General features: G+C 35.3%; 3 protein-coding genes across 8 annotated transcripts; 2 read left to right on the top strand and 1 right to left on the bottom strand.

Moving 5' to 3' along the window:
• Nucleotides 1-274: 274 nt before the first annotated feature.
• On the bottom strand, nt 275-15,211 carry LOC107027905 (nuclear poly(A) polymerase 4-like). Of its 6 annotated transcripts, none has more exons than XR_001457776.2 (13): nt 14,745-15,211; nt 14,585-14,662; nt 5,211-5,318; nt 4,670-4,732; nt 4,416-4,577; nt 4,001-4,114; nt 3,858-3,920; nt 3,438-3,767; nt 3,180-3,344; nt 1,845-2,780; nt 1,651-1,772; nt 1,013-1,089; nt 275-917 (listed from the first exon to the last, which is right to left on the bottom strand). XR_001457776.2 is itself a non-coding variant. In XM_015228952.2 (13 exons), the coding sequence occupies exons 1-13, from the start codon at nt 14,892-14,894 to the stop codon at nt 828-830; spliced, it is 2,445 nt and encodes an 814-aa protein (XP_015084438.1). In that variant the 5' UTR covers nt 14,895-15,210; the 3' UTR covers nt 275-827. The 6 variants fall into 6 exon arrangements, 4 of the variants coding, with proteins under 4 accessions (XP_015084438.1, XP_015084440.1, XP_015084441.1 ...); XM_015228952.2 differs by having other exon boundaries at nt 1,638-1,746; nt 14,745-15,210; XM_015228954.2 differs by having other exon boundaries at nt 1,651-1,746; nt 14,745-15,209.
• LOC107027908 lies at nt 6,814-9,081 on the top strand. The gene is made up of 4 exons (XM_015228959.2): nt 6,814-7,399; nt 7,482-8,186; nt 8,266-8,384; nt 8,465-9,081. The coding sequence occupies exons 1-4, from the start codon at nt 6,976-6,978 to the stop codon at nt 8,912-8,914; spliced, it is 1,698 nt and encodes a 565-aa protein (XP_015084445.1). The 5' UTR covers nt 6,814-6,975; the 3' UTR covers nt 8,915-9,081.
• Nucleotides 15,212-17,934: 2,723 nt separating the features above from the next.
• Nucleotides 17,935-19,876, top strand: LOC107027910 (cyclin-D-binding Myb-like transcription factor 1). Its single transcript, XM_015228961.2, has 2 exons — nt 17,935-18,151; nt 18,488-19,876. The coding sequence occupies exons 1-2, from the start codon at nt 18,118-18,120 to the stop codon at nt 19,627-19,629; spliced, it is 1,176 nt and encodes a 391-aa protein (XP_015084447.1). The 5' UTR covers nt 17,935-18,117; the 3' UTR covers nt 19,630-19,876.
• The last annotated feature ends 5,637 nt before the right edge of the window (nt 19,877-25,513 follow it).

The following is a 25,513-nucleotide window of genomic DNA, read 5'->3' as shown; positions in this document are numbered from 1 at the left end:
GATTTCGATTTCACTGGGCATGTTTTCAACTGAAAATAACTTCAACCATATATATACCTGGTCAATTAAAAATATGTGCCTGAACTTTTCAGCTTTGTCAAACCTAACTTGCACACAAATTGCTCTTAAATTAACAGACTTATTGTTAACGCACTGTAGGTATGTATGAATTAAATAATGACCCAAAATCAGGTATTCATTCATGTGCAAATTCCATTTTATCATTTAGGTCTGGGAACACTCCATCTGGAAAATGTCTAAAAAGAGAAAAAAATTTCGGAATATGACATGCATCGAGGATAGTAACTACAAATATATCAGATATATACTACAGGAAGTCCAAACAAAATAGTACCATCTCACAATAATAAGGTTAGTAACATCATCACAATAAAAAGCACGTCTTTTCTAGACAGTTGAAAGAAAAAAGTAGTAGCCACTACCCTGTTTCACGCTGCTTCTTTAAACAAACATCCACATGCTATTTGTTTTCCACATCATCTACCAACGTTCTTAACAAATGAAGCAGATAAGATCCACGACTCTATTCAAGGTATCACCTCGACGCCGGCTCTCGACTGCACAATAAGCAAGACATTGGTTTAACTTCACAGCTCCTTTTCTTCATCATTTTTATACTTTTCACTTTTTTAATTTTTGCATTTTGAGGGGGGGAGAGGGGGGTTAAAAAGGCACGAATTCTCATCTCTAAAATTCCTTCATCCAACTCCAAATTCGGGTCTTGAAGACAAAATCCACACACATAATCTGCAACGTCTTCTCACTTTAAAACGTGAGTTTGGAGACTAATCCAAACACCTCAACTTTCAAAAGGCATTTTCACAACCGCACATGCTTCGAAATACGCTAATCTTGGAATGTCTACCCAAAATCAAGCTGTTGATTCCAGACTCAACCTGCTAGGGAGAAACCATGACAGGAACAAAGCAAGAAAACATAAAGATAACATAACCTATCAAATCATAAAACAGAGGTCCTCAGAAACACATGCCTTATTGCAGCCTCCTGCACAGCCTCTGAGCTTGTCCCATCCTGGGGTTCCATTGCCCTTGTGAGAGAAAGGTTTGGCTAGAAAAAGGAAAATAAACAATGAGCAAGTTCTCCATCCTCAAGATACCAAATATAAAGCCAGATGCAGAAGAAGGCTTAGCAAGACGTGTATAACCCTTGTTCATAGCTAATTAGGAAGTAGAAATCCAGTCATGAACACCACCATGTACTGGTCAGATACTTGCTGAATAAGCCAATCAAACTTAAACAGAAATGATTTTTAAAAGAGAAAGGAAAATGAATAGTTTTTCAACAAGCCGAGTGATGTCCAATGATAATCCAAGATCATGACATACTGCCCAACTCTTCTTTTTTCAAGATTGGCACAAGTCATGACACACTTACAATCAAAGAAACCAGCTTCATCAATTTTCCAATACACAACAGATGATATGCCCAGCTCTTTGATGGCCACAATAACCAAACAAAAAGAAAATGAGCTTGAACACCGGAAAATAGGCATGTGAACGGTAATAATGGGAACTCTTTTCTTTGAAAAAAAAATACTGGAAACGCATACATATGATGTATAAGCTTTGATGAGAAATTGGTAAAAATGGACAAACTTTTGCACTCCACCTGTGACATCTCTGCCAAGCCATTACCCAGTTCTCCATTCCCACTTAGACATCCATCCCCAAGTTGTGAAATCCGATCAGCCAAGCTCTTATCACCCTGAAAGGACTCTTAGCTCTCACTATCTTCAACACTTCCATAAATCACTGTCATCAGCTACAATTCAAGAGCCGAAACACGCAAACAGAGAAACTCACCTCGCAAGTGAGGTTCTGGATGTTGGAATTTGATACAGTCACTCTTTCGAGACTTTCTGCACAACGAGTCTGAATGCATGGTTCGTTGAGCTGCCCAACAATATCCTGATGAAGTGATCCCAAAATCTCCCCCTTCTCATCATTCTGCAAGACTTGAAAAGTCTGGACGTCTCTACTGCATATGTCTTCACATGGACTGAGCACTTCCTTGTTTGGGAGGGATTTTGTGTTGGAACTATCTAATTCAACTTCTCTGGAAACTCCTAATAAGGTGGAACCCCTCAACGTTGTATAGTTTAAACTATCAGGTGTACAAATGGAACTGTCACTCGGAGAGGAATCACTTCTGCTGCGCAATATCCTATGTAATGATCTATCATCAGAACTGTCCATTAGGCAAGAACTCTCAAGCTCCCTCTGTGACTCATCAGAAATGATTATCTGTGATGATCCGTCAGACCTGCAAGAACTACCTAGAGGAGAAACAGATCCGATCCTCTGCGGACTGATCGAAGCACGTTTCCCTGGTTTGCCCAAATTTACATGGACTGTTTCAGTCTCCTGTTTCCTCTTTGGCTGCCGTTCTTCAGGAGACATGCAGTCTTTAGCAACTTTCTCAGGAGTACTATGACTTGTATTCCTAGGTTGCCTTGGTCTCTTATACCCATCTGGAAAGACAAATGGAGGAATTTGCTTCCTCCGAACATGAGATACATAGATATCCATGCCTGGTCTCCAATAAGCGTACATGCTTACATCTTGCTTAAACTCATCGACTGTGCCACGAATATCAAATTGTTGCCCTTCTTGCACTTTGACACCCTGTTTCCTCTGCAAGCCCGTAAAAAAAGCACAATGCGGACATGGCTTAGATAAGTCTACAAATTCATTAGGATACGGATGGCACTGCAACATCCCGTTCGTGTCCCGCTCTATCTGAAATGCATCAAAGGATAAGCATGAGTTCCGGCGATAGAATCATGACAACTGAATTAGAATTTTTCCAAAGCAGAATTCTTTCTTTCCCCTTAAGTACTACATGCAATTTTCATAGACAGAATAAAATCAAAAACATAATATCATTATCATGACAACTGAATTAGATTTTTCCCTCCCAGAATTTTATTGTACTCCATTAGCACTTTTAAATTCTTATATGTATGTATATATATATATATATAGGAGAGGGGGGAAGGTGGAAACGATGAAGGGATTACAAGATAGGGAATCGAAATTTCACCTAGTTCAGGTAACCAACAAACAAACTGGACTACTAAGATTTCCTAATAAGCCAATTTAGTATTCTTTTCTTTCGTTAGTGCTTACAATTCTCACCTTTAGTGTCAGTTGCCTAAGCCGGGATTCCACCCAGCCTTTCCAAGCTAGCAAATCATCATTATCTGCTGCTACAATGTCAACCTGTAGATAGTTTTTGTAGACCTCAAAGAAAAGATAATGCTTAAAAAGCGCGCCCCACTGTGCTTTATTCAACTCTATCTCCTGGATGACAGAACCAAGTGAAAACAACAAAACTACCAATCAAAATGCATCAGTAGAGCTGAAAAGAAAACAACAACAAACTTTTATCTATACCTCACAAATCTTGTTACCAAACTGAAATTGGTCCATCATTACTCGAAGAGTACTTGGGGAAACATTGTAGCTAGAGTTCATGCAAGGGTAAGCAGGAGTAATAATTGGCATATGATGGGTTCGGTCTTTTGGATTCTTGCGAGGATCCCAAACAAGAAAACCCAGCTCGTCCTCTTCTATTGGGCATAGCATCACTGGATTTGGCCAACGCCATTGTGTATAAACTCTGAAGAACCTAGAAACAAGCATACTGGGGAGTGCATTAGGATAAAATTGGCAAATGCGAGCAACCAATAGAGCCCAATTCACACCGCCAAGGAATCCGGTAACCTGAATAAAAAAAGAATGCAGAAAGGACCAGCTTATGAATACTATAGAATTAGACAAACCAGTAAGGACATTGAGGAAATAAGAGCTCACATTGGAATAAACACCGCGCCTTTTTGCCCAAAACTTTAGACATCTAAGAGTTGTGCGGAAGTGCTGCAAGATTTTAAGAAAATCAATATGGAAATTTAGTTTTCATTTATAGACACCATAACACAAGGGGAAAGTAGGTTTACCTCAGCATTAGGAACTAGTTTCAATATTTGGTCAGCAACCCGGCACCCATTGAGACTTCGAACAGTTGGTTCATCCACATTGTGGAGTATAGATTGATCTGAGATATCTAAATCCTGTTAACATACAATCACAACACCGAATTAAATGCAATTCTAACTCTCATTTAATAATAATTCAACTAATACATGAACTCCTCTTCAGTTAGCACGGATGTGAATTAAGGCAGACTAAGTAAAAATTTAAACAAGACTGTAATGAAGAAGCTGGTATCTATCCACATTGAATAAATGAAACAAAAATGACTAACTACCGATGAATAAGTTACAACGGTAGACTTCTAATTTTACAGTTTTTCAAACGTAGGTTTAACCATAGGTAATGGATATAATCTAAAAGAAGAATGTTCCAACTTACTTCAGGGACAACTAAGAGAGATATACTTGCATAAAGGAGATCAATAGATATTCCTTGAAATTTGAATTTCATAACTGGGACATGAGCATCAGGAACTGGTTGGAGTTCACTAACTTCTTCCTTTTCAGCCAAAATATCATGCAGAATGATAAAAAAATCCTCCTGCAGGGAAAACAAGAGAAAAAATTTCATAAATGATTATGACTAATCATCAGACTGTGCAAAGTTTTGATCAGTAAATGGGAGGGACTCACATCACGATTGACATAAGAGGGACCAACACACAAGGTATCTATGTCAGCTCCAGGTCCATGAACCTGCATAAGCGCACAAGGTTATGACCATCAACAACGAAATAGTGACCTTAGGTCATTCAGATTAATAAAAACAACAAATATAGAATGTCAAATTACTTTTGGAATAAACCACAGAAGGTGATTGCATCTCTTTAGATACATGAATCTATCTGTAGCTTATAACAATTTTTTTTTAGTAACAGATAAAAAGCTTAATAACAACTTAACAAGATGCCAAACATGTGATTTCTACTACACATTGAAAAACTTGGAGTTGAAAACGAAAAAAGACCTATTAGCCGCAACTTTAGCACCTATATGTTTATTTTTATTTCCAATAATCTGATCTCCCAATTATCCAAACCTCAAGAATCCTTGGCTTCTCAGGTTACTCTTATATAGTTTACGAATGATGCATAATAAGCAAATATTTTATGCTACTTCACAAAGAACAAAATACTGCAAAAAAAATCAAGTGAAGTGCTGAAATGTTACTTACTCCTAACCGATAAGAACCAAAAGTGAATATCATAGCATTTGCATCCTCCACCATTTGATCAGTGTAGCCTCTCTGGTGAGTCAACTGTTTCACCCATGATTTTACAATCTACACCACAATTTACCAGTCATTACAACTTCTTCACAATCAAATTGCATCTGACCAACAGAACCATCAAGAACTTCAGTTGATCTCATCTGATGCCAAGACAACTCAGCTTTTTTTAGATAGACAGCTCAAAATTAAAATTTCGACATGATGTCAAGACAACGCAATATTAATTGGTCATTCAATCCAAATACAATAGCAAGCCCTAGAAGATTTGTGCATATCCAATTTATGCCAAAGAAGAAAACCCACACTCTTCTCTGGCATGAACAAATTATTCCTCAAATATTGAAGAGAAGATGACACATCTGACTAAGTGAATTTACAATGGGGGATCGAATGATTCACATTTTCCATATCCTCTTTATAGAGCGCATCTGCAGCATAGAATCAAGCCTCTAGTAAAGATTATCAGAATGCATTTTCTGTATGCGATAATCCATGAAAGCATTTGACTTTGCCCAACTGGATTTTCATGTAATAGGAGGGAGCAGTGTTACAAAAGGCGAGCGCCTCCTCGCCATTCTCTACTGAGGCGAGGCGAGATCAAAATGGCGAGGTGTGGCGACACAATGGCGACAGAAAAGGCGCCGCCTTTTTAATTAAAAATATTTGACTTAACAATATTAGTCAAAATTAGGGGTTTTTTTTATACTTTTGAAATTGCTGCTTTCTCCAACACGACTCTCTCTCTCGATTGACTCTCTTCTCAGCTTCTCCATCGTTGTCTCTTCTCCCTCGCTCTCTTCTCCAGTTCTCTTCTCGGCTTCTCCATCGCTGTCGGCTTCTCCATCGCGAGACTCTCTCCAGTTCTCCCTCGCCGCCTCGCGATTCTGTTCTCCAGTTCGCTCACGACTCTCTGTTCTCCAGGTATGTCGTTTTCTCTGTTCTTCTTCAGTTTTTTTTTTTTCAGTTCTGTTTTTTTGGTGTAAGCAGTGCTTACTGCTTTGCGTGATTTTTTTTTAAAATTATAGGCAGTCAATTAAAAAAAAATCTTTCCATTTTCCTAATTATTTATTCCAATATTCCTAAACATTGAATTAATTGAATTTAATAACCAATGGCGGATGCTAGCAAAAAGAGGGACATTGGATGGAATTATGGCACTCAAGGAGCAAAGAAAGATTCGGTTAATTGTAACTTTTGTGGGAGTACTTTCAATGGTGGAATAACTCGACAGAAACAACATTTAGTGAGTGGTTTCAAGAATGTTAAACAATGTGTCGCTTGTCCGTCGGAGATTAGAAAAGAAGTAAGGGCTTATATGCAAAACAAAATCGCTAATAATCTCAAATTTCAAGTGAGGCAGCCGGAAGAATATGTTGATATTGATGATCTTGATGAAATGGATGATTATGCGGAAATGATGCCTCCCTCCAAAACTCAAAAGATATCTTCTAGTGGAGGTTCATCCACCGCACGGAGTGTGACGAAAGGACCTTTGAACCTCTATTTTTCACAAAAAAATCAACACAAAGAGGAGGCTTTGAAAAAGGAGGAGGAATTGATGAAACAAAGAAAATTCTAAGAGAGCGTGCTTTTGCAATTTGGATGTATGATGCCAGGCTCCCTTTTAATTGCGTCAATCACAAATCATTCGATCAATTTATTGAGGCGGTTGGACAACATGGCCCTGGAATGAAGCCTCCTACATTCCATGAAGTTAGAGTCACTCACCTTAAAAAAAGAGGTGGATAAAGTAGAAAAAATTGTTGATGAGCATAAAGTGCAATGGACAAAGTTTGGATGTTCCATTATGATGGACAAATGGACGGCACGAAATGACAAAATGATCATCAATATTTTGGTGAATTCTCCAATCGGTAGTGTATTTCTTGGTTCTGTTGATGCTAGCAATGAATCTACCGATTCCACCAAAATGTACAAGTTATTTGAAAGCACTATCGAAAGAATTGGACCCGAAAATGTTGTACAAATTGTCACCGATAATGCTAGTGAGAATGTCAAAGCGGGAAGTATGATGATGGGTGCGTATCCACACATTTATTGGACTCCATGTGCCGCTCATTGCATCAACTTGATATTTGGTGACGTATTCAAAGTTAAGCCATATGCTTCCGGTAATCAACCTATCCTTTAACTTTCTTTATAGCCAATAATTCATTAGCTACTAATTAATATAATTTAATCTTTCTGTAACAGTTTTTAAGAAGGCCATCAGAATCCATTCTTACATTAGTCAAAGGCCATTGTTGTTAAACTTGATGAGAAAATTCACCAAAGAAAGAAATTTGGTGAAACCGGCCAAGACAAGATTTGCAACGGCATTCTTAACTTTGAGAGGTATGTACATACAAAGAAAAAACTTGAGAACTTTAGTCCTCTCAACCGAATGGAATTCAAGTAAATTTGCAAAGGAAACTTTGGGGAAAAAAGTTGCCAATCTTATTATTTCTGTCCACTTTTGGAATGATGTAGTTCGGGCACTTACAGTTTGTAGCCCTTTGACAAAAGTGTTTCGTTTGGTGGATGGGGAGAAAAAAGCACCAATGGGTTATATTTATGAAGCAATGGATAGAGCCAAAGAAGCTATTTCACATGGTTTTCGTGGAGTTAAGAAGCAATATGAGAAAGTGTTTCAAATTATTGATGCAAGGTGGTCAGAACAACTCCATCGGCCTTTGCATGCTGCAGGCCATGTTTTGAACCCAGGATTATATTATAAAGCTCAAGAAGAGGGAACTATATCACAGACTTTGTGGACCGAGTATTATGCATGTGTTGAGAAGTTGGTCCGTGATACAACAATACAAGATGCACTAGTCGCTGAGCTTCCTAAGTACAAAATGGCGGATGGACTATTTGGTTGTGGTCCGGCTAAAAGAGCTAGAGACACAAGGTCACCGGGTAAGTGGGTTGATTTAGATCTTACTTAAATTATTTGACTTATTTATAGTCACTAACCTTTAAATTTATTTTATTATAGTTGAATGGTGGTCACTATTTGGTAGTGGAACACCAAACTTGCAAAAGTTTGCCATGAAAGTATTAAGCCTAACTTGTAGCTCATCCGGATGTGAGCAAAATTGGAGTGTGTTTGAACACGTAAGTAAAAATTTATATCCTATTTTTCATATTATATTATTATCAATATCAACTAGTTAATATCAATAACTTATGCACAGATTCATTCCAAAAAGAGGAATAGGCTTACACTATCGCGTCTCAATGATCTAGTGTACATTAAGTACAATAGAACATTGAAACGTCGTTATGATGCTCGTGATCTTATTGATCCAATTCGCTTGGATAACATAGATGATTCAAATGAATGGTTAGTTGGATGCCCCTTAGATCAAGATGATGAACTAGTATATGAGGATGATGATCTTACTTGGGGTAGTGTTGCTACGGCAATTGGAGCGGACGAGAGTATCTATCATCTTAGGGGACTTTCTTCAAGATCAACAGTACTTGACAAGGGCAAAGGAGTAGAAAGTACATCTACAAGTTCATCTTCAAGTAGGACTCGGACACTAATTGATGAAGAATACGAGGAGGAAGAAGATGAAGAGCAATATAATGATGTAGAGGATTTTGATCTTCAAGAGTTGGATAATTTTGAAGAAGAATAGACTTTTAAAGTTTTGGTTTATTGTATTTTGAATTGTTTGGTCTTTAAAGTTTTAGACATTTTAGTATCTACTATTGGTTTTTGAATTGAATATTTGCTAATATGTGTTATTGCTATTAAGATTTTGGATAAAATATGCAATTAAATATTTTTAATTTTTGGTATTAATTGGCGCCTTTATTCAAAAAGGCAAGCGCCTCGCCGCTCATCTCGCCGCGTGGCGAGGCAGGCCCTTGTCGCCTTTTGTCGCCTCTCGCCGTCCACAACACTGGGAGGGAGATTTCCTATTCCTTACCAAGAAATTTATATGGCTATTAAAAGGAACAAAGTAGAGAAGAACTCACCACGTAGTACAGACTACAAAAATACTCCTTGTCCTAGGCCCTAGGCATCCGGTTACCTTTGCGGATCTCCGCCGCCTGCTTTTGCGCTATTCTTACTTACAACGTCCCTTCTCTTACGCAATTCCTGACTAGCTGTAGTTTTTCTAAGGACCGGAATAAGAGGTTTCAGCTTTTCAGAGTATTTAACATAACGACAATTCTATATTGGAGAAGTCTCAAAATTGTTTGGTATCAAGTAAACTGAGTTGACTTGCCTGCTGAGGATCAAGCAGGTAATTTCATCCCATCTACCTAGACCTTCGTGGGTAGTGTTACCCAATACCTATGCTGGACCTTTGATAGTGGGAGGTAGCAAGTAACTAGTGGAACAGTTGAGGTGCGTGCAAGCTCACCAAAAATACAAGCATTATAAAAATTTTAAAAATAAAAAGGAGCGGCTAGGTGGCAAAGTCGAGGAAACAGCTCCTTCCATATTTGGAACTTAACTCCACTGAAAAAACATGTTACTACAAATGTGGAAGATCCAAAAACTTAGATCAATTATTACTATCAACACAAGAGTTCCCCATTTTTTATGCATATCATTCTATATTTGAGGTGCTTCAAACATATGAGAACAAAAAGGTCAAGCCAACAGTAAAGCTCTTTTCACAGGGGAGAGGCCTTCCCATATTGTGGTACTGTCGGAAGGCATTCTTCACCCCAGCTTGGCAAACTGCATACCAGCACAACATAATTCTTGGCTTGTGCATCTTACTTCCTCTGCATGCAAACTCATATAGAGACCTCCTATTATACTTCCGATACGACTTAATTCCTATTTATGAGCTAGTATAAGCAGTTCCTGTTTATCGATTCAGCTAAAATAAGCAAGTGATTTTAGTTCAGTAGACAAAACAATAATGGTTTGTCTATGATGCTTCAGAGTAATAAAGCCTTTTGGTATCAGACTTATCGAAATATGAAGAGGGCTGGAGGAACAGGGAGAAGATGGAAGCGAAGTGATTAGAGCACGGAGTTCTCCACCTATATCTGCATGTTGATGGAAGCTAAATCTCAACGAGGAGGACTTCTGAACTTAATTTAGTGGAAATATAAACGGCATACCTTCCAAAAAGAAGAGCAAGCAATGCAGCCAAAACAGAGATTCTAAAGATGTTAAGTTGAAGATCCAGACGACATGCTCTATACAGAAGTGGAAACAAAAAGAGAACTTCTGCATGGCCATTGGCGACACAAAGAGAACAATTTGAATGTTGAATGGAGAAATCAGAAAGATAGCAGGCTCTAGTTTACCCTCCTATACATTAGTCATGACAATGAATTGAAATAAATCCTTTTTGCAATTGACAACAATGAGAAAGTTGGCCAGGTGCTATCAGAAATGCCAGGATTTCACTGGGTATGTTGTTGTAATGCAAAATCATACAAATCCTTAGCCGTTGACCTCAGTTCTCATCATATTGTTCTTGTCCTTCTCGGGCTTATTGGGTTTGATTAAAATGATACCCCACATGATGACGAGCTAGATACACCAGAGACAAACTAGCAACAACTAAAAACTTCTTACCAGCATGCACTTCATATCAATATTCAGTAAAAAAAACGTCTACATTACAAAATCTTAGTGTTGAATATGTACAACATAGTAGAATTTAAAGCAAAATAAAGCTTCTCATAATGTGCATTTTAGTTATGACCAAATATAAACTGGTCGTACTACAGTTTGATTACACGATTTTCATGTCAAATTTAGTCAATTGAAAGTGCAATTCAAACCACTCGACCCATTTCTTACTTAGAACTGAATCAGAAATTACATAAAATACTAGAATACATACTTTTCTGTCTAAAGATGCTTAGGAAACTTTCACCAAAGATGGAAATAATTCAAGGGCAACTTTCTCGAACACGTAGATATAACTCTGCCAACTGTCACCTCGTATCATGCCAAAAACAGAAACTGAAACAACTTCAACCCTGTGTACTCAACACAAGCTTGGGGAGCAGTTGTGCTATTGTACTTAAACTACTGTATATGGCATTCATTAATTGCCTCTTTAAGTGATATTCACAAATTTATTTCTTTAGTGCAAGTATGTGCGTTTTATATATCTTCTGTGTTGTACTACTTTAGTTTTATTATGAATTATTTTTTTTGACAAAGATTTACTATGATAATAAAATTCTTGATTCTATTTTTTGTAAGTATGGGCAGGGGAGTTATTATCCCATTATGATTTCAAAAGTTAAAGGCCCTTCATTTCAATAGACAGAACTCATTTTTATGGCATGTATGATCTGTAATTATTAATTGTTGTTGCAATCGATGCGGACGAGCTTTGAATCTTGGTCATACTTTCTAAAAATATTATTTATTTATTTTTTATAACGATATACTTTCTAAAAATATTATGGAGGCGTGTTGTTGCAGACTGAAGAGAAAATGGCCTTCTTTCTAACCACCACCAAGATATCTTCCAGTGTTTTCAATCTTTTAACTTGTTACAACCCCAAGTAATAATTCAAGTCTACGAAACGTCCTCTCACAAAAAGTTCCTCTTTTTCTTGTTAGGTTGATGGGTAGTGGTAAGAGTCAAACCCAAGGCCTTCATTTGATCTGACAAAAAGGACATTTTATTCATGATTTGATCAACCTACGATACACGTATTTTACTGTTTCTAACATATTATTCACATAGTATTGCTTAATGTGGGACATCTAACTTAAAAACTTAAATCTACCATATTGATCCATCTCATCTAAACCAACAACATACTAGTGGAATCCCACAGGTGCGGTCTGGGAGGATAGAATGTATGCAAACCTCACCACTACCTCATGAAGGTGGAGAGGTTATTTTCGAAAGACCCTCGATTATATATAACAATTTCAACTACAAAAAAGAAATAAGCATAATTCATAAATATGCCCTTTAACTTGGTCTCAACACATATTTATGCCCTTCAACTTTGGGCGTGCACAAGTAGACACTTGCATAAAGTTGAACAAATAAGCACTCACATCCTACATGGCATCCTACATGGTATGTCATGGCAATTTGGATCCTACGTTGTGCCCTACATGTGTAATGTCATATAGGTATCTACTCAACATTATACAAGTTCAAGTGTCTACCTGTGCACACCCAAAGTTGGAGGGCATAAAGGTAAAATGAAGTCAAGTTAGAGAGCATATTTATGTATTAATTAAGTCACAAGAAAACAATGCCAAGTCTACCAAGCGAAAGCAAAATAGTGCAATAATCATAACACAATACGCAACATACTAAAATAGAGCAATGGAAATAATAATAAATATGGATAGTATTTTTATCAAGCTCTTCAATATTCTTGATAGTAAGTTAATAGCTAATAGCTTCTCCACTACCTATAGTTTTCTACATCTTCATAATTTCACTATTTCATCATCTAACTGGTAAGTGAACTAGTAGGCACCACTTTATTATCAGTGACCAAATTCAACTAAATTAATACTCTGTTTGGATAGTTGTCAAGTATTGCTTCATAATGTATTATATTGTAATGTATGTATGTACTGTATTGTTTAATGAATACAACGTTTGGATGGATTGTATTGTTCTCTATCATAACATAATATCACTCATCAACAATTTGAAGGATAAACTTACAATAAAAATGAATACGAGGTAGAGATACAATAAAAAAATGGGAAATGATAAAATAGAATTATCAAAAAAAACAAGTAAAGATAAAAATTACCATTTTCAAAAAAAAAAAAGTAAAAGATAAAATGAGAAGAAAAAATTAAGGTAACAACGCAATCACATAAAATCGATAACTACACACTATGACTTTTTGTCATTACCTAACGATAAATTTAACGATACGGTACAACAAAATATAAGTAAAAATCCAATTTACCAATTTCAAAAAAAAATATAAGTAACAATCAAAGAAAATATTGTATGTAAACTAACAATACAATGGTAACAACCATCCAAATAAGTTGTTATTCCGTTGAGTAAGTTATCATCTAAAAGCTCATCTTTTTTTCAAGCTCATCTAAAAGCTCCTCAACTAGTATTAGAGCCTCAATAACTTTGATAGTGGGTTGAGTAGCTCATGCCTCTTGGCAAATGGCCTAATACCCCCCCCCCCTCAACCTTAGTTGGGCGGACTCTTCACTTTTGATGACGCACCCGTCTCGGATTCTTCAAAAATACACTACTTTTGGCGAATCCGACACGCACCGATTGACATTTTTGAAGAGTTCGAGCAACATAGCCTTCAAGTACAGTTTTCTTTATTTTAATAGTTTTGCATTACCTATTGCTTTACGTGAAATTGCTTTCTCTAGTAATGACCTAGCTTCGATATTGTATTTTCATGCAAATGAGGAGCTAGAAAACACTATGGAAAGAGGATGGTTTAATTTGATGTTGCTTGAAGAGTTCAAACACAGGAATTGGCTAAATAAATGAAATGATCAGACGGTCGTGGTCCTCTTGAAAAAGGTACATCTTTTATCAGAAATAATTTGATAAGAGCCTTTATTACTGATAAGATTCTTTTCTTCTTTTTCCTTCTCACACAAATTCTATGGTACAACATCAAATAAATTTGAACATAAAAGAATTTTGTTCTTTGACTTTTTAACAAGAGCTATAGTCTTCCAGCGTTCCTGTTTTCCGTTTGTTGAATCATGCCAGCACCATTTAAAGTACAAACAACATCATGAGTTCAATCCAATCTCAACCACTAAACCTATAAATGTTCTGCCAAAGGATCTTATTTTCTTTCCTGCACATCCTTCGGTACTTCTTCCTACTAAGCCCTAAAACATTCCATACGTCTTCCTAATAACTGAAGTGCTATGAATAACTCGAAACACAATCGAATGCTTACATACCCTTTAGGATGAAGACTGATCAACAAATATGGACATCATCATGATTATCAGCAATGCCCTCAAAAAACACAGTCTAATGCTTACATACCCTTTAGGATGAAGATTGATCAACAAATACGGACATCATCATGATTATCGGCAGGGTTCAACAGGAAAGTCTTCACTTATTCTACTCCGCCTAAGGCCAAAGCTATAACCGAAAGCTAATAATCAACAATGAACAACCCAACCCAAAACACAAAGATATTTCAGCTTCTCATATAGTGTTTTTGTATGCTCAATTCCCCAAATATATCCCTGAATTTATAATACAATAAAGGTGCAAACCAAACATATATAACAACTCATACAAAAAGCTAAAGCTTGTACCCACAAAATTAAAGTAAAACAACTACAACTGTTTAAGCTAATACTAATACGCTTCAAAACTTACCTGATCAATCTGATGCAGCACCTCTTCTCTCCTTGCTGTCTCTTCCTCACTCTCATACAACTCTGATTCCTTCAAAAACTAAACAAAAAAAAACTCAAATTCAAGGGCGAAATTGAGTTAAAATCATATAAACCTAGGAAAAAAATAAAAAAAATTGCACATTTTCTAATGCTTCATTTCTTTGAAGATCTGCCTCGGTGGGCCCAGCAAGAGACAAAGGCTTCGTAACTCCCTGCTTCTTCGGGGGTGGCGCGGCCTCTGCCGCCGCCGCCACCACCGGCGGCGGCGTTAAGCTCTCGGAACCCATCATGAATTACCAAGAAAATGAGCAAATTACAAAATAAAAAAAAAAACCCCAAAATCAAAACTTTACAGATCAAACCTAGAAAATGGCGAAACGAGAAATTGAGTGGGCAATTTCATATCTGATTCGACTGAAAAGGAACAAATCTAAATTAGAATTGAGCGAAGTGGGGAGAGAAAGAAGGAGGGAAGGAGAGATCTGGGGAGAAAGAAAAGGGTAGAAGCAAGTGTGGAAGATGGAAAGGGGTCAATCAAAGCGGTTTCTGGAGTTTTCCGGGGTTGGGGTGGGGTGGGGGTGGTTGAGCCCCAGGGAGAAAAAGAGTATTTTTCGATTGGTAGTCAAATTGGTCAATTAATAAATTTGTTGTTTTCTTATCTTTCAAAACCACTTATTATGGGAGGGTGATTAAAAAAAGGAAAATTACACTGACTTCGAGTTTGTATAAGTAGTCACGTTTGTATATGTATAATTTGCTAAAATATATAAATACATATGTATAAAATATAATTATGTAATTGATGTACGTATTCAATTCACCTCTCTCCTCCCACTCTGCCCTTTCTCGCTCACCTCTCTCCTCCCTCTCTCAATCTCGCTTACAATATATATAAATACATATGTATAATATACAATAATCTAAGAGATATACATATACAATTCACCTCTCTCCCACTCTCTTCCCTCTCTCACTCGCCTCTCTCCTCCCTCTCCCAGTTTCGCTCGACTCTCTCCTCCTCTCCCAGTCTCGCTCGCCTCTCTCATACTTCTCCCAATCTCGCTTTCCATATATACAAATACATATGTATAATATACAATTATATAATCGATATACATATACAATTCACCTTTCTCCCACTCATTTTCCTCTCTCTCGCTTCTCGCCTCTCTCTCCTAGTCTCGCTCGCCTCTCTCCTCCCTATAACATATAGTGACGAATTGTAATTATCAAACTATAGCTATGAAAAGTAATTAGACTATTTTTAAGTGGTTATATGTGAAAATTCCTCTAAAAAAATATGTAAAATTAACACAAATTTTAATCATTGAATGATAGTAATTTTAAAATTCTCAATGTAAAGATTGCTTTTCTATATGTGAAAAAAGACTTAAAATATCCTTAAACTACTGGAAATGGTACAAAGTTACTCTACACTTACCTATTGGCAACCAGATATCCCTGTCATTCATCTTTGAGTCGAATATTGACCACTTTTATAATGAATTATTATTTAAATAATTTTTTAATATGTGGCGATCATCTATTGGATATAATTTAATTACTTAAATTAATTTACAAACTCACCCATTGTTAATTATATCCGACTTAAATTAACTACGTAAATTCATTAAGTAACACTCGTCTCAAACCCGATTAAAATAAATACACCCTTCATTCCCTACATTTTCACTTCATCTTTCAACTTTCTTCCCCGATATATTCACCTATAATTTTGAAAAACACTTCTTATAAATACACACATGTATCACCCAAACACTCATCACTATTCTGGAAAAGTTTAGACAAGAATTGCATAAGGGAATAAAAGTAGGAAGTTGAAGAAAAGTTGTGGGGATGAGCTGGAGAAAATGCATGATACTTAGGATATACAGGATGATGTTGCGGCTGGAGTTTATGAAGGTGATATTTCTTCACTTACAGAGATGGAAGAAAAAAATAAAAATAGACAAAGGTAATATCATAAAGAGAAAAAGGATAAAAATTTGGACACAACTTGAAAATCATGCGTATGAGAAGAGTGAAAAGAGAGTGAGAGGTTCATATTTTCCCTTCATTGAATGATTCAAGTGATGAAAAGCATGAGATCGAGGAAGAAAATTTAGCGCATGACAAGCGATTCTCAAAGTTAGAATATGAAATTATTAAAGAGGTTGTTCATAAATACATAGAGATATATAATGTGTGTGAAGAATGGCTAGCTAGAATAGGTTTTAAATGATTACATCTTATCTTGAAATTAAAGGTGGCTGGAAAGACAGAGGGGAAGTCCTATGAAGTCTGATTATTATTAGTATGAACATGATATCACATTTTTGATTTATTATCGCTTTAGTGTGACAACTATCATATATTTTTTGATCCATATATATGAACTTTGTACAAACTATGTATGATTTATGTATGAACTATTTTAACAAGAGTTTTATTGTACAATTATATGTTTGAAAAGTTGTTCCATATATATGCTTTTTGTATAAACTATGTATGATTCTTGTTTAACTATATATTAGTACAGGAATAAAATTTGAAAATGAACACAAAATGTGTTTCAATATTATTTATAGTTGGACAATATTAAGAAATCACAACTACTCAAATATAAATATATTATACCAAATTCATTCCATAAAACAAAACATGTTGTGTAACAAAAAGTAAAAATCATGAAATAATCTTTTTAATAGGATAATTTGAACATGTCTTCCTGTTATGTCCAATTTGACGACATCTACTACAAGTAACTTTTGACCTTTTGAATTTCACATCAGCAAACTCCTTCCAGCGTTCAATATGCGATTTTCTAACTGATCTACTTGGATCGGATGCCATCAATTAGGCTTTGAAATATAACTGGTTACATCCCACGTACTCTCGTAGGAGATAGGTTCAACAGGGATGACATACGCACCTCTGAAATTCTTCAGGCTATAAAAGACAGAACAGAAATATGCTTCATGCAAATTTTCTGTATCTAAGAACTGCAATTAATACATAAACGTGTTTTACCTTTTTATTTTATTTAAAAATAAAAAATAAAATGAAATTGTAAAAAAAATATTTAAACATATTAATTAGTATTTAAATAATTACTTATAATTTATTTTTAATTAAATATATTTTTAATTAATATGTTATAACTAGATAATAATCTGCTATAAGTGATCTATTTTTAAAAAGTATATTTACAACTCGATATATATAGCCTTAAATGTGCATGAGGTGTTATTTTTATATAAATAAAATAAATAAAAGGATTGAGAAATACCAACGAGGGATACAAGTAGGGTTAAAAGGTAGCAAAGCCCAAGCCCACATTAAGTCGAACAGAAGGAGGGCTCTGCGTTCCCATAGTGTTTCCTCTCTAACAGAGAAACAGAGCACAACAATGGCGGTAATCACACAGTAACCAAGGACATTGACGACGAAAGAGGCTGACATACAGCTTATGTTGGTGAAGTCCACCTCGGCACCAGTAACTGTGACTTCCAAATGGAACGTTACGTCTCCAAGCGTCGCAACGACGGTATACTCTTTGGATAAATCCTCGTTCTAGATCCATGATGATAATTCAGTAGGTATTTACATGAATATTCTAGTTTTTACGTATGGTGGTAAACATGCACTGATAGATTCCTAATTATAGAATTGAAAACTAGAAAAAAGTAAATTCATATACCTAGAGAAAAGTATTTTCCTGTTTACTAGCATATTCACATAACTTTTTTCTTGTTCAGTTTATTGATGATGTGTTTTCATATGCTATGATTTTTCATTCGTGAAGAATCAGTTTGTAACTGAATTACTTAGTTTATCATGTCTATTTTTCGGCTCTGATGTTTATTCTATCTGTTTGTTGAAGGGAATAAAAGTAGGAAGTTGAAGAAAAGTCTGGAGAAAATGTATGATACTGAGGATAGACATGAAGATGTTGATCTTTCTTCACCTATAGAAATAGAAGAAAAAAAAAACACAGACAGAGGTAATATCAAAAAGACAAAAAGTGTAAAATTAGGACGCAACTCTGAAGATCCTACACACACACATGAGAAGAATGGAAAGAGAGTGAGATTTTCTGGTCAGGTTCAGATTTTCCCTTCATTGAATCATCCAAGTGATGAGAAGCATGAGATCGAGGAAGAAAATTTACTGCAGGGCAAGCGATTCTCAAAGCTTGAAGATGAAATTGTCAAAGAGGCTGTTCATAAATACATAGAGCTACATAACTTAGGCGAACAAGGGCTGAAAAAGGTGTTAAATGCTAGATCTTATCCTGAAATTAAGGGTTGCTGGAAAGAAATAGGGAGGTCTATACCATATAGACCTACTATTGCAGTATATTCTCGTGCGCAGATCTTATTTCGAAGGAGTGAATCACGTAAATGGACTGAAGAAGAGTGTGAGATTTTACTAAAGCTCCAAAAAGAGCATGGGAATAATTGGAAACGCATAGCTGATGAACTTGGAAAACATCGGCGGCATGTGAAGGATACATGGCGAAGGCTAAAACAATCCAATCAGAATAAAGGACAATGGACTCAGGAGGAGTACCAGAATTTGTTTGATTTAGTGAACACTGATCTGAGACTGAAGCTTTCTGAAGAGAAGAAATCTAAACATGGGATGCTACGAGATAATATTGCATGGAATGCAATAAGTGAAAACTTGTCCACAAGAAATCCTACAAATTGCTGCTTGAAATGGTATAATCAATTAACATCATCCATGGTGGACAAAGGTGAATGGGCGGATGTCGATGACTATCGCCTAATTGATGCACTTTTTGAGCTGGACGCAAGCTGCATTGAAGATGTGGATTGGGACAACCTTCTTGACCACAGGCATGGAGAGATATGTCGAAAGAGATGGAACCAAATGATTCTTCACATAGGTCAACTTGGAAACAAGTCATTTGTTGATCAAGTAGAAGTTCTAGCCAAGAGATACCGTCCTGATTTGGTCGAAGTAAGAGAGGCTTGGGACAATAAACCAATCGTTCCATGATATGCCAATCATGCAGCAGTGATGTGTCTGAAGAGAGTTATTTAGCAGTAGCACATACTATACAACATTTAGTAGACATGTGTATATATATACATACTAGATAGGTATGACCCCCAACATTTACATTTTGAATTGAATAGTTTTTTGGCGTGAAAATTTGCACCAGGTTATCATTTTCAAAATATTATAAAAGGTTTTGAATTGGGTATCATAGGCCCTAACATAACAAGTTAACTCTCCTAAGCTGTGACTTCCTTCCTTCACTCTCTCTTCAATTGTCGATTACTGAAGTTACTTGATGACAAAACCCAATGTGGTGTGACAAGCGTTTGTGTTCCCTCTATGTATCTTATACGGGTCTCAAGAAAGTCAGAGCCAATCATTTTTGGAAGTTTAGGATAGCTAGAAAAGTATTCTCTCTTCTGGACAAAGCTCTAGTCTGCAAAAAAAAAAAGATGACAAATAACAGTCCAATCAAGGAACAACAAAGTTATCATCAGCATAAGATGTTTAAGGACTCCAATAATACATTTTTTTGAAATGTATTATTATCAGCAAGCTTAAGGATTCTGATAGATGGTTCGTGCAGGGCAGGGCAGGAGACGAAAAAAACTAGTGTTAGGTAAGTAAGTATGTGATTCTTTACTGAATGCCTCAAGGGGATATAGCTAACTCTATAGGGTTATGGGAAATACAGTCACATCTCTATAGAGTCTAGAAGAACCACATCAATTAGCAGTGTACCATACAACACAGAATCAGTAAACATCGAGTATCATATTAACCAACGTCTATTAACTGTGTATGTAATACATAAGAAAACTTTTTGAAGTCCGAGAATTCTCAACTCACAAAAGAACACACAGAGAAATGCTACAACATATACAATTAGTAAAATGAACAGAGGAAGTGCATCCAAAGCAGCCAGAAACAGAAGAGTCACTAAGATAGTTAAACAAATAAAAACGCAAAAGAAGATGAGAAAGTAGCTAGCTTGCAAATGTCAACTATATGTTATCCCCATATACTCACCAACCCATAACAGAAAGGTAATAAGCACATTTTGTTGCCAATCTGTGTTACAAAATCAGAAATTACTGGTTGTAATAAATCATTCAGAAACACGNTTGCCAATCTGTGTTATGAAAATTAGAAATTACTGGTTGTAATAAATCATTCAGAAACACAAAGTAACTGAGATTTTTAGAACCAGTAAGTAAGATGAACAAAAATTTATTTATAAAAAATAATTGAATCTGTAAAAACTTACCAGAATCTAGAATACTCTTTTTAATTTTGGAAGAAAATCAAGTCCATTGAATTCACAGTGTCCCCTTAAGGAAATTATTCCCCTCTAGTATCCGGGGTTTGATTTGGAATATAATCTCCCAGGGTAAAATGATCTTAATCAGTAGAGTGTAGATACCAAAAACTCTACTGTCAGCAAATCAATCCACAACAGGAAAGTACACGAAGAAATATGTGTTTAGAAGAAGTTGGAAGATCAGAAAATTCGTTCGGAAATATTCTGAAGACTGAATGGTATTTATAGGCAAGAAGAATATATTCTGAAAGGTTGCAACCCTTTCAGAATTGACACGACCATTAATGAAAGGTTGTAAACTTTCAAATGGTATTGACTGTTCCTGAAAGTTGCAACCTTTCAGAACAGTCATGGCGGGAATTTTTAAATATAACGGAATTTAAAACGGGTCACGCGCGCGGATCCGAGTCGGGTCGGATTAACTAAAAAGTTGAAAACATTTCGGTTAACTTCTGTTATCAACTAATTAATTGAAAATAATTTTTGGCCATATCTCTCGATCGATCATTTGCCGAAGCCGAAGCCGGAGCGACGACGACGACGGCGCGAGGGGGGTCCCTCTTTCCAACCCTTTTAACAATTAATAAGAGTGTTTATTTATTTAAACTCTCCTATTTTCATTTCCATTACCGATGAGGGACTATTGCCTTTTTCATTAAAGCATTAGAGTACTTTTCAAGTTTCCAACCTTTCAAGTTCTAAACTTTTCAAATTCCTCTCCTTCCCTCTATTTCCCATCAATTCTTGCTACATATACCCAACACATTTTCCCTGGACCAATCAGGAACTTTTTACCGATAAAAACAAAGCGCAAACAGATGCACATCACTTCAGAGCATTGAGTGTGATGGAAGAGCTAAGCTACAGAAGAGTTCCACCGATAAGTTCATTCAATCATGGCATGCTCAAATAGACCAAAAAAACTAAATAGAAGAACATGGAATACAAGTACTTAATTTAATGATACCAGGGCACGACGATTTTGTTTCCATAGTTGTAATTTTTCTTTTGGGATTGACCATGGAGCTCTTATCACTATCAGCAGGCTCACTTAAGGAAGGATTCCTGACTGAAATATTTGCACACTCATAAAGAATCTTCTAATAGCTGATGCAGTTGGTTTGCTTTTTTTACTAATGCTACTACTACATGAAGCCATGTAAAATGTGGCAACCGATTTTCCAAAGGCTATGTATGATTCTTTGGTTGTAATTTTGCTACTTGAAAGTAGTTTACTGCAGAAGTTTAATTGCAGCAATAGGTGACTTTAGAATATAAAAATTATTGGCATTTAATTAAGGAAGAAGGGTCAAAACACACTTCAATTTTAGTTTATTGTTTGATTTTATCCTCGGTGTTAAAATGAAGTTAATTCTACCCCTTCCAATACTAATTTTATCAAATTTACCCTCAAAATCAGCCCAAATTGATCCGATTTTCTTAAAAACCTTATCCCTATTTTAACCCAATGACCCCGACCCATTTATCCTCCATTGTTCTTCCAACATCGATCTTTCGCACCGTTCTGGGAATGTATTTGCATTAACAAATGTTTTTGCTTCCTACTTAAACTACACACATACCAAATTGTATTTGCTTGCATCATTATCTCTTATTGTCTTGTTTCACATAAATTTGATGATATTGCAAAAAGTAGCAAACTTGTTTGGATTTCAATGCTAGTGGAGAAAAAACTGCAGATTTTTAAGTATTATCCCATTGCTGTTTGAAAAAAAGATGCATTGTTAGTGTATTACCAAGAAATAGTGTTTTTGTATGAGCTAAAGTTTCATTGAAGTGTCAGAAATCTCTGAACTTTATCAACTCTTTAAGGTCAAGTAAAATATACCGATTTTTGGATACCTTTATCAACTTTTAGAAGACTCTTGTTACTCTTTCAGTGGAAAAAGCTCTCTTCACCTTCCCTCTATTGCACAAAGCTATATTGGGAATGTGAGAGTTAACAGATTCTTGGAGCAAAAATTTCAAACTCCTACTCAAAAGGAGGTCTGCCTTTTCTTGTCCATTTGGAAGTGTGGCCTGACGTTTTGCAAGGACAAGTTTGGGTTTTTGGACTTCCAATATAAAATTCCTGAGCCAAAGACCGATGCTGGAAGAACAATGGAGGATAAATGGGTCATTGGGTTAAAAAAAAGGAGGTAGGGTTTTTTAGAAAAAAATGGGTCAACTTGGATTGATTTCAAGGATTCCATTGGTGAAATTTGTAACGGAAGGGGTAAAATTAAATTCATTTTAACTAGAGTAAAATCAAATAATAAACTAAAACTGAGTAGTATTTTAACTTTTTTTTTTTTTAATTTAGTGTCACTAAAAATCTATTTTGATGTAATGTGAGTTCAAAAGATATTTCAAGAGCAATTAGTTCTTTTAAGAGGGTAATTTGAGCAATTATTTCAAACAAGAGGAAGAGTTATATACTTTTAAACATATGAGCATGAGCTATATATATTATTGGAGTAGTATTGAGCACCCATATGAGCAGTGGCGAAACCAGAAATATTACGAAGGGTGTCTAGGAAATACATTAATTTTAAAAAAATGACAAATGGGTGTACAAATTTTTTTATAATCAAACCACGTAATATATTAATAATTAAATTTCTTTTATGAACAAATATACAAAAAAAATCTAGTTAAACTACACAATACTTAGTTTAGTGCGTTTAGTTTAATATAATGTAATCGGACAGAAGAAAAACAAAGGAGAAAATTCAACTTAGAATGACATTATTTTTATGCTTCAAGCGACGACGACAGTAACAATGAGACATGTAAAATAAAGATCACAATCAAACAATTTTTTTTAAAAAAGAATTCTTTATGGAGTCTTTTTTACTTTTAGTTGTTTTATATAAAATTTCAGGATTGTTTATTAACTTTAATTAAATTTGAAAAAAATGTAAGTCAAACAATTAAAATTTTAATTGGCTTCTAAAAATTTTAAATTTTTTAGTTGTATCCACTTAAGGATTATTTAGATTTAGAAAGTAACTAAAAAAAGCTATATTTTAAAATAGTAAAAATGACATAAAGATTATTTAGATTTAGATAGTAACTAAAAAAAGCTCTATTTTTAAAAAATTCAAAATGGTATAAAGGACAAACGTTATTGGTGAGGATCGAACGGACGCAACTTTAGTTGTCCCAAGAACCATTGGGCTATACATGCTTGCTGGGCTCAAGGTGTACAAATACATTAAGTAGTCATTTATAGTACTATTTTACTTATATATAGAGTTTAATTTTATGATGAAGGGTGTCTAATCGGACACCCTGACACCACTATAGCTCCCCCCTGGATATGGGGATGAGTTCATACAACTCAAAATCCTCATAAATCATATACGCCAACATGGGTAAAAGATCATGAATTTTAGATGATTCCTTATTGCTTTTAAGATTAACTTAGTGGATCCACTTAGTTAACGTGTCCTATATCCTGGCAAGGTATAAGACAGTTCTGGTAGGGTGGTCGAGACATTGTATTATTATGTAGCTCATAGTGATGGTTGTCGATTAGACAATCTCTCAATAGAGTTAAAGGTGTAAGTTTATATATCACTTATTATGTTGAGTTCAGAGATGAGAAAGTATTTTGTAAAGTTTCAAATGATTTTACTCCTTTATTTCTTTACATTCAGATTGAGTTCATTATTATCTATTGCAATTCTTTCTTTTAGTTATTTGTTAATTAACTATATTACATACTCGTACATTCAATGTATTGATGTCATTCAACCTGCATCTTTTAATAATGTAGATACATGTTCTTGGGATCCTCAACAAGAGTCTGTTGAGATCAATTCATCCGCTCGTCTGCTTATGAGTGAGACCTTCCTTGCTTTTGACAACTCCAATTTTATGACTCGTTAGTAGTAGTTCTTTTGAGGAGTCGTGGGTTTTGTCCCGACACTCATATTTGTATAGTAGCGGATTCATAGATAGACAATTTTAGATAGTTTTTCAGTTTATGATGTTTTGTTTTAAATCTTATGTTTCATACTCAGTATATCCAACGAAGTTTGGAGGTTCAGTAAACTGTTGTTTAAACGTTTCTTTCAATTTGATGCTTATGTATGCTTGAGTTAGATTTTCGCTTAAGGGCATCCAGGATGAGGGTTCACTTGGAGACCAATAATGTTTCTCGAGTTTCGGCTACGTTCAGGGTGTAGACTCGGATCATGACAATAAAATGTGATGAACTCTTGAAATTTCATATGCGTCACATAAATTAAATTATGATAAAGGGAGAAATTACATTAAAAGTACTATAAATCACAACTTAAATTATTTAAAAATATATTAAAAATTAGATTAATTCTCAAAATTTCATATGTGCCACGTAAATTGGGGTAAAGAAATAAAATTATCATATGTTGCAATTCACATGTGCCATATAATTGTGATAAAGAAAGTAAGATATATTATTTGAAAATTACGTCAAGTACTATAAATCACAACTTAAAGTATTTAAAAAATATATTAAATTTTTTATCAATTCTCAAATTTTTGCACGTGCCACATAAATTAAGACATGAA

The sequence above is a fragment of the Solanum pennellii genome, chromosome 8 (genome assembly GCF_001406875.1).
Source record: "Solanum pennellii chromosome 8, SPENNV200".
NCBI lineage: Eukaryota > Viridiplantae > Streptophyta > Magnoliopsida > Solanales > Solanaceae > Solanum > Solanum pennellii.
Note: the sequence above shows the minus strand (reverse complement) of the source record. Positions and strands in the feature narration are given on the sequence as shown.